Source organism: Sardina pilchardus, chromosome 18, assembly GCF_963854185.1.
Source record: "Sardina pilchardus chromosome 18, fSarPil1.1, whole genome shotgun sequence".
In the NCBI taxonomy this organism is placed as follows: domain Eukaryota; kingdom Metazoa; phylum Chordata; class Actinopteri; order Clupeiformes; family Clupeidae; genus Sardina; species Sardina pilchardus.
In genome coordinates, this window is record NC_085011.1 from 26,852,795 (window position 1) to 26,862,648 (window position 9,854).

Below are 9,854 nucleotides of genomic sequence, written 5' to 3' on the forward strand. Positions count from 1 at the left end.
GCTGGCGCTCTTTGAGAGCTGCATGAATACACACGAATAGAAAAGTTGTGTTCAGTTAACCGATGAAATCTGAGAAAAAACAGGCCAGCGAAGGCCTTTCTCGACGCACTCTGTAGCCCAATAAAGCCCGGTAGCCCTGCACGGAAAAGGTTATGGGAATAGGACAAATAGTCCATTCTGCCGTTTTTGACACAAACACCGTGAACAACACATACAGATTGGAGGGAGAAAAAAATGTCACTTGCATTGTTGTTGCACTTGTCTCACATTCTGCTTCTCTTTCTGTGCGCATTCACGTATGAGTATCGCTCACCGCGATAGCTTTCACCCAAGTTCCATTGTGTGTGGATGCGAGCGTTGCCTACAACGGCATGAACGCACCAGGCGCACATCACTCCCATTGATAGTGCTGGATAATTCAACAGTGACCTAATCCATCAAACACCGCCACGGCAATTAGCTTTGGCTTCTGTTATAACCAACTACTTGGCAGCAACACACGGTTATTATAGTAACAGGTCGCTACTGGGAAATAGGTCCATGAGAAAAAGCGTATATGCATGTCATGGAGTGACGACTATATGTCTTGTCATTTTAATTATGCCTTTCATAATTTTGAGCCTGTTTTAACTGAACATAACTAATTTGGAGAGGCATACCGGGTGCCCGTTAATAATGCGAAGACTACAATACCCCGTCCGATTCATAGGCCTAACGTGTAGGTCTAATTAAAGTTTGCGTGAAACAAGTAATTTTCTGGAGATTGTGGGTTGGTGATATTACGTCGCGTTTGCCTCCATCTGTTTAGGTCAACATTCATTATTGACAGAGAGAGAGAGAGAGAAACAGAGAGACAGAGAGAGAGAGAGCGCGCAAAAAAAAAACTGCCCTCCAATTTAGGACTAATTTAATCTTAATCATAACTGGGACTTGACGCGGCCAATATGCTATAATGCTGGGTAAGAGGGGCGGCAGAGATAAGGATCGAGGCCCGGCCAAGCGGCGAGCTCAGCGGCCCAGGGTGGGTGATAGGCCCTATCTTCTCTCTGCAGATCGACTTAAAAGGTGAAAAGGACTTAAATGCAGATTTACTTCAGTCACAATCAACTACTGATGATTGCACTCCAATCTGATTTTTTCCCCCTGCTCCTTCTTCTCTTTTTTTGGGGGGGGGGGGGGGTGCAACTCAGGCGACAGGTGCCATTTTGGCAATCGATCAGTTATCGCTTAATTGGTTGTCAACAGCTTATTGGATGAAGTGTGTGTCTGGACACATTTTTAAAAATCAAGTCTGAAACGCAACTATATCTCCCAACATGGAACTGTAGAATTGGACCTATACAAAAGCCTACACGTGAATTCACATTTCCCCAAATTAAGCTACACTCACTTCCTCTCTCTCTCTCTCTCTCTCTCTCTCTCACACACACACACACACACACACACACACACACACACACACACACACACACACACACACACACACACACACACACACACACACACACACACACAGGTCACTGGGAGGTTCATGAATCCAGAAATTATTCATCTGTCTTCTGCCTTGCTACAGGTGTGCGCAATGGCGTGTATTTGAAGATAATCTAAGAACCACTTAGTATTGGCTTTTTCAGGCAGTTGTTCACTTTGAACCCACAATGTCAGGTTGCGTCTGTGCGCTGTGGTTCTCCACACTAAGTTCACTGAATTGTGCGCAAACTAGGCCTGTGCGGTTATGTTATAATGTTGTATGTTTTTTTAACAGCATGCTACCTTTTTACAGAAAGCCTAGAATATTTGTTCTTCTTCCAGTCTCCATTTTTAGACATGTAATTATAGAAACACCTCGACATCCTAGTGGTGTCAGTACTGGCAGGCAGTTTGTTGTAAGGAGCTTTAAACTCAGGGGTTTGTCTAAAAGCGGGAACATGCTTTTTCCATGAAAAAAAAAGTTGTTTTGCGAATGTAGCTTTCTGTAAGGCGGAAGGCCTGGGGAAGCTTTCTTTGCTCGCTAGAGAAAAGCTCTTTCAGCGGCCCACAATGGTAGATCGGGCCAGGGGAGGAGCTGAAGACGATTAGGCCATTTAATGGCGCGTTTGCTTAATTTCTGCATTCACTTATAACCATTAGCAAAAGCTAAGTCCAGTGGTGCGCCACACTGACCGGGACTTGGTTAATACACGTCTGGTCATTTTCCATCCGCGCATAATGCCATTTACAAGCAAGGGGCTTGTAAGACAATATGTGGTCTAAGACTATATGTGGCCTTTTCCAGGGAGAGAACACTTGCACAACCAATCCAGCATGTCAACAACCACTCGGTCTGAATTCCGGAACCTTACAGAGCCCGATAATTGTCCAGATGAAAATGTCTACCCGCAAAGAAAGACTTACTACAGCCCGTGTAACAAAATGGAATACTGTATTTGATTTTTTTTAGAAATGTATACATTAACATAAACACGCAAGAAATAAACATTTAATAATAAGCGCTTTGAGCGAAGCACGGGGAAACAGGCTTAGACTTATAGGCTGTTGATGAATAAGAATTCCAAATTTTATATTATCTTTTTGCCTTGCATAAAATTGACTGATAATACATGTTCAGTTAGCTTCTTTATAAAGTATAAAAACAAACAAACAGAACGCCTAGAGCACTTAGTCATACGCTTTGACAAATATCTCATGTAGGAACACCAAGTCAAGAAAGTGAAGAAGAGAAAAGAGAATGGCAACGGTAGAGCAATATTATATACAGGCATGTTTCTACACATAGTATATTACAGACTGGGAGAAAGATCACATTATTTAAGATATACATAATTCAATATAAAATCTTGAAATAAAAATAAAAATCTGATACAGTCATAACGATTCAGTTCCACATTGTTACCAGTACCCACAGGCAGTGACAGAGTGTAGTAAAAAGGTGCTTAGGACTCAAATGATTGTCTGATGAACGTAAATGAAATACAAAAAAGATTGCATCTTGTTTGCACGTTACCATTTGGACTAGAACTGATAAAAAATAACAGAAGTTAAAATGAAAAGGCGACAAAACACCGGATTCTGGTAATTCCCTCTTCTCGGTGATCCTCGTAAAAATGTTTTCTCGGGGTTTATTTGTCTCCTCCGAATAACAAAAAATATAGATATCATGCAAGTAGTGATAAGGGCAAGAGGAGTCGTGGGTCCATAGAAAGCGCTTGAAAAAGACGTGCTTTTATTTTACTTTAATAATTATATCAATTGGTCCTTTTTATCTTCCCCGATATTTCATAGTTTGTTTTTGTAAATCAGGTCCATGTTCCCTGTAGTAATTCTCTTTTTTGTATCATACATCGCACTCGGAGTCACTGGATGTTACTGAGAGAATGGACGTGCCAGTGTCGACTCTCTCTGTCATACTGGACACGCTGGTAGTTGGACTGGCCGCGGTGGATGGCGATTCCGCCGAGCTGTGAGGAGTGCAGGCGGATTCTGAAAGGGACCGCATACCGTTCTGTCCTATTGCTTGGTGTTGAAGCCTGGAGCAAAGAAAGCGAGAAAATAGCATCGCAATTAGACCAGAATAAGGGCTATCCCTCCGTTTAACAGAGGCCTCTCCCGTCACTGATTTGAATGGGGACGCATTGATGCAAGCTACTGGCTTATCGCTCATTCAATGTGGTATTAAACGACTGCAGACAGCTGCTCCTGCCCAATGTGAATTATAGTGAAGATAAAGCACCCAGCACAAAACTGGAATAGTCGGTGCACCACAGTTAGGTTTTGCAATTACTGCAGATAGGCTAATGAACGACGAAATATCCTACTCTTGGACATTGCTGTGTTCTCTTTGATGCGAGTAGCATTCTTTAATATTCTGGATCAACACGGCTCCTAACCTAATCTGCAGTCGATGGGAAAGATTAAGTCCACAGCCAGAAGAATGTGATTGTTAGTCTTTCATAGTGGACGAGGCCACATTTTACATCACATTCCATACATTTCAGTTTGCTTGTTTTTAACCAACAGTCTAGCTATCATGTATTATTTATCTTGCCATTAGATTCAAAGTATATTTATGGATTTTAGGATAGCATACCTCCACATTATAGATAAATAATAGACTGTTCGTTTGTTCCTGTATATGTTGCTAAAATAATGGATGCTATGCTAGGTCTATTGAAAAGACTAATTAAAATATATATTTCACACAATAAATAATTGTGGTAATTTACACCCACCTATGCATGGTCCTTAACCATGAGCAATTTGTATATAAAATAATAAAGTTATTACTAAGAGCAGATCATTGCAACAAAGTTAACTTCAAGGTGTCATGTTGTAATATGCAGTACAACAAAGTCAACTAAAAATGACCTTAACTACCAAGAGTCATTCTGTTGGGTGGATTATATAAGCAACGTTTTTTTTATTATTATTTATGTTTTCACATACAACCAACAACCTACATATACTCATCATGTTATTATATTTATTGTGAAAGGGGCACAGATAAGCTATTCATGATATAGGACTATTTCACTGCAGTCTCTCTATTTTACAATTATATGTCATTGTCTAGTTTATGGATGTTATTAAAAGCAACAGCTGAGGGTTGTTTTGAGGAGGTTTTTGATGGTGGTTAAAGTGTTTTAACACACAGGCGACGCTGACAGGTTTTATAACCACACACTAACTTTCACTTGTGGAGTAAAACCTTCAGAATAAACAACCCCTTTGACTTTGCAATCCCGAATCAGAATCCATCTAGGAATTTGAATGCAACCAATTCAGACAACTTTCTAATATCAAAGAGTGCTAAAATATTTATTGGGTTTTATTTGTATTCAAAAATCCATGGCGGGTGAGGCTGAAATGTATCTAACCGCAGTGGAGCTTTGCTTTGTAACTTAACGTGCGTATGCACAGTGGAAATAATTTTCGAAATCACTCTAAAATAATATTAGTTATTTCAATTGATGGGCCTACAGCAAAATTTTAACCGTAATGGCTGTTTGAAGTGTAGTCAGCACTGCGTGTCCTCAGATCTATGGGCTACTATTTAGCTGCCTCTCACTCGAGATAAAAACAAAAATGTCGCCAGTCTGCACCTCAGTTCTCCCCCTCGACCATTTCTGTACACACTTCCGCTTCTTCACTTTATAAACCATACCAAGCATTTTGGCATTTTAAGCACCACCAGTGACAGACTTTTATTCAGTTTTCAATGAGAATATGGAAAGGGAAACTGACCTGTTTTTGGCTGCTGCGGCTCTGTCTCTTTGCCTCCGGTTTTTAAACCAATTCCCGACCTGTGTCGGTGTCAGTCCAGTGGCTTGCGCCAGTTCCCTTTTCTTGCTGGGGTTGGGGTATGGGTCCTGTAGGTACCACTCCCTTAACAGACTTCGCGTTCGCTCCTTGAAACAATGCGTCTTCTGCTCGCCGTCCCAGATGGTCCGGGGGAGCGGGAACTTCTTCCGCACCCGATACTTATCAACTGGTCCTAGGGGACGACCGCGGAGTTTTTCGGCCTCCTGGTAGTGTGCCTCCAGCCACATGGCCTGAAGTTTGCCGTGGGAGTCCTTCGTGAACTTGTGGTTCTCCAAGATGTGATAGAGGTCTCGGAAATTCCCCGTGTGGAAGGCAACCACGGCGCGGGCGCGTAGGATGGATTCATGCTTGTTGATCGCCTCGCAGGCTCCCGGTGCCACCGGCAGAGACCACAGGAAGCGTCCCAGCCGCTCAATGTCTCCGGTTTCCTCTAGCGTCTCGCAGACGCTCGCCACTTGCTCCGGCGAGAAGTTGAGGGTCGGTAGCTGAAACATTGACAAGTCTTCGGGAGACCTGGTGCTGGGCGCACTGCTCGCCACGAGCAGAGGGCGATCAGCGAAGTTTGGCAGGAAGAAATGGGAGGGATAAAGCTCTAAAGGGGATCTGAACACCATGGAAATGACCTGAGAGAGAAAGAAAATTATCAAGGAAAAAGAAACGACGAGTAAAGATTGAATGATTCAATAGCTATCGCCTAATGACACCAGCCTCATAATATCTCCCCCTAAATCCACCGTGAGTGTAGCATTGAAATATTTTGTTTCGCTTTTCTATTGGTCTTCTTGGTGTCGTTGTGAGGTTGTCATGGCAGCCCTGCCAATCACTGTCAAGCGTGCCAATCATTAGCCAGTACGTAGAGGCTTTCACCACTTCTGCTGCACGCACGGGGGGTTATCAGGCGCTCCAATCTCTTCGCCATCCTCCACCACTACGGGCTCATGAAGTCGGAGCTGAGGCTCGCCTATTTGTTGAATGGAATGGGCAATTAGTGGGTGGAATATTATTGCGATCTTAACGAGGCTCGTTAAGGGCAAAGAAGATATGTGGCTAGGAGAGACAGAAGGGAGGGGGGTCTGGGGTGACAGGTATGCGAAGATGGGAATCCACTTTTAAATAAAAAGGCTTATAGCGGGGTCCGTTCGCACAGGCTCTGCGCGAATCCCCCTTCCGTTGGCCAGCTTTTTATTATGTTGTATGGGGAGGCTCCTGGCACGGTTAGGCAGACACACAGCTGATAACGTATTCGTAGATGGGGCTCTATCAGCCGGGAGCCGCATGCGCCGGTCTCCTTCGAATGTAAGGCCAGACGGCATATAGTTCATGTTGACAGTTCCTTGGTCGATATTATGTTGTATTTTAAATTGTTTTTTTTCCTCAGTTATTTTTAAATTGCATGGCCTTATTTTTTTTTGACAAGCGAAATAGTTATCCCGGACACCAGCTACGCCATCAGGGCTGGTCGTCGTAACAAGCGCCTGTAGTCATACGGGAGCCCACCGCCTCTTCTCCTTCGCGCAGCGGGTCAGTCCTGGAAGTCTGCCCGTGTGCGACCGTATGGTCGCATGCTAACCGACGTTGAATGTTGCATGGCAATCTTCGCTTACTGGCCATGTGGGTCTTCGCTTACTGGCCATATTGGTTTATTTACAGACTGCCACGCCAGACAGATGTTTGTGAAATCATTATTATATAAAAAAAGGAAGGTCCGATGTAAACTTTGAGCAGGCCTATTTTTCCTTCATTCCACCTTATTCTGGATGGCATGGTTGCGTCTCCATCTATCACGAGGTTTGGCTAGAGGGCTGTGTCAGAGGTCACGGCTGTATGGTTTTCATGATTTCACACAAAACGTCTAAACTGCCTTATATGCTATTTAGACAGGGCTTAGTCGGTGTTAAAATTGTGCTCGTTCACTCCAGTAAGAACAATGCGGACATTGTGAGGGCATGTATTGGGCGTAGCGAAACGTAGCATCTAGACTACTGCTAATCTGTTCGCAGCAAAGCTGACATAATTATCCTAAGCTGCCTTTCTACAAAATCATTGAGGAATTCAAAACTTTTCCTCCTTAAAAAAAAAAAAACTATAATAATTCCACACCATCCGTGTGGGTCTTTGTCCTTCTCAGTGGCAAGGCGAGACCTTTAACATTTGTTTGTGTCAGTTATCGCTGATTCCCCGCTGAAATTAACATGTCCTGTTTATCAAAGATAGTAATTACGTTAATTTGCAGATTTGTGTGTGTGCGTGTGCGTGTGCGTGTGCGTGTGCGTGTGCGTGTGCGTGTGCGTGCGTGCGTGTGTGTGTGTGTGTGTGTGTGTGTGTGTGTGTCTGTCTGTGTCTGTGTGTCTGTGTCTGTGTCTGTGTGCGCACTTGGGTTTGTGTGTGTGTGTGCGTATGACATGGAGAGACAGAGAGAAGGGTGGCGGTTGATCTTGCTGCAATCGCTGGGGCAGGTTGTGTCTCCAGGACCAAACCTGTTTGCTCTCCTGTCATACGAAACTCTGCTGAAGTAATTCCAAGTGGCACTTGAATTGGTCTTGTTGGAAAGCTTGTTGGACTGAAAATAACCCGCGGTATTTCAAGGCTGGCCGCAGTAGCGTAGCGTAGTTGCGCAAGGCCCCGGTGCAAGTCTGGCGCTGGACCCCCCCCCCCCCCCGCCCCCATCTCGATCCATCCCGACCCATCCCTGACACACATCCCTGACACACATCTCAAGACACACTACGACCGACCACAGAGGGAAAGAACGCACGCACGGTCATTATTACATGGACAGCGACTATTTGCGTAACTTGCACACAGCCTACGATCAAAAATAGAATGCATACAAATTCATTCAACTGAACACACCACGTTCCCTTGCAGCACAACAATGGCCTCATCAAAGAACACACTGAGGACGGCTTGACGCCGAAACGCGTTTGTTTTATAGACGTGGTGCTACAATAAAGTATAAGATAATTAGCTAGTGAGTGCGGTTCTTTTGCACATTGGAATACGATATTTAACTCGCACCCGAAGAAGGAGATATCTTGGAGTTTGAGCGCGCCTCTCTCTGCAAACTCATCAAAGAACAAACAGACACATAAATTATGGCACAGCGGCCATTTAACTAACCTGTTCGCCGATCAGTTGCCGTAAGCAAAAACCCTTGGACTCACCCGTCGTCAGAAGTGTAGGCCTACTTTGCGTGTCTTCTGCTCAGCAAACGTGGTGAAATCCAATTTCCTCGCCCTGTCATTTTCGATGGAGAGTATGGCCAATCCACTCAGTCGCTCCTGACCCATGGCACTCCTCAGAATTGTCTTTATTAATTTGCTGACTTTCCACGACTTTAGTAAGAGTAGTAGCCTATACCTGTTTACATTTGCTAGCATGTGCAGCAGCCTATGAGATGACGTAAAAATGTTATGACTGGACAAACAGATTTCCCAGCAGGCCATGTTACAACATCTTGTAAGTTGACGATAAAATAATCATTAATGGTATTAGTTTTATTGATTAATTTTGATTCTAACATTGAAATGTCATTAGTAAAATCAAAATGATATGGAAAGTAGGAGAAAATACAAGAATTGGGTAATGGATAGGTGCCACCATGAGACCAAGTTGTAGGAGATAGTGAAGGATTTAAATAGCAATCAGTTCGCTGATTTCAGTATATAGGAAGAGACGGCGTCATTTCTGACAGTAGTTGACTTTATGTCACAAAGTTAGGAGGCGCGGGGCTGATTCCGAAATTCAAAGGGCCCTGCGAAGCTCAGGGGCCCCGGTGCGTTGCACCGGCTGCACCGTCGCACGCTACGCCCCTGGCTGGCCGTGGTCCTAGTGTAAAAAAAATCTCTCCCTCTCTCTCCCTTTCTCTCTGCCAATACTGTGGAGAGGAGCTGGACTACTATCTAAATACTTCAGGGTCCGAATCGCCAGGTGCGTTCCGTGTTTGGGATGGTATAGAGTTGAGTGGTTTACATGCACAATAGATTATGGTCCAAAATGGACGAAGCCTTCGAGGCAGCTCGGAAATTAGCTGTTTGGGTGAAGTGTAAAGTCTAAAAAGGGGTTTCCAAAAGCTACTGGTAATTCACATTCTTTACCACAGCTTTTGTTTGCGCTAAGCGTGTAATTAACACCACCAAACAAGTTTATTCACCTGCCCTAATTGTCTGTTTATCCGGCGCTCTTAATTCTCCTCGCTTAGCGATAACCAGCGGGAGACAGCCTACTCAAAGCCGACGAACTATTAGCTCCGTCTTTGTTTACTTACTGCGAAGCCGCCGACATTATAATGTCGACCGTGGTTAGGGCTGATGCTCGACTGACATCATAGCAAATATCCGTTGTCAGTGACGTCTCACGCGCTCCATTGATTTTTGGAGGCGCTTTTGAAACATACACCTTGCTGCAACACTTTTTTTGCTGCAACGGCTTTCATTATATCCCCCACCTTAATCTGTATTTAAAGTAAAAATAAACAAAAAGTGTTGCGTCACGGCGCAAGAGGGGAGGCTAAACAGAGAATGGCTGGTGGGAGA

The 9,854-nt window shown here is 44.1% G+C and overlaps 1 protein-coding gene across 1 annotated transcript in view; it reads right to left on the reverse strand.

Moving 5' to 3' along the window:
* Positions 1–2,480: 2,480 nt before the first annotated feature.
* Positions 2,481–9,854, reverse strand: part of six3a (SIX homeobox 3a) — a 22,138-nt gene continuing 14,764 nt past the window's right edge. Inside the window, exons 2-3 of the mRNA XM_062519687.1 lie at positions 5,242–5,942; positions 2,481–3,527 (exon numbers count right to left, since the gene is read on the reverse strand). Of these exons, the coding sequence (XP_062375671.1) occupies positions 3,335–3,527; positions 5,242–5,933 (885 nt within the window). The 5' untranslated portion in view covers positions 5,934–5,942 and the 3' untranslated portion in view covers positions 2,481–3,334. The remainder of the gene's footprint in view (positions 3,528–5,241; positions 5,943–9,854) is intronic.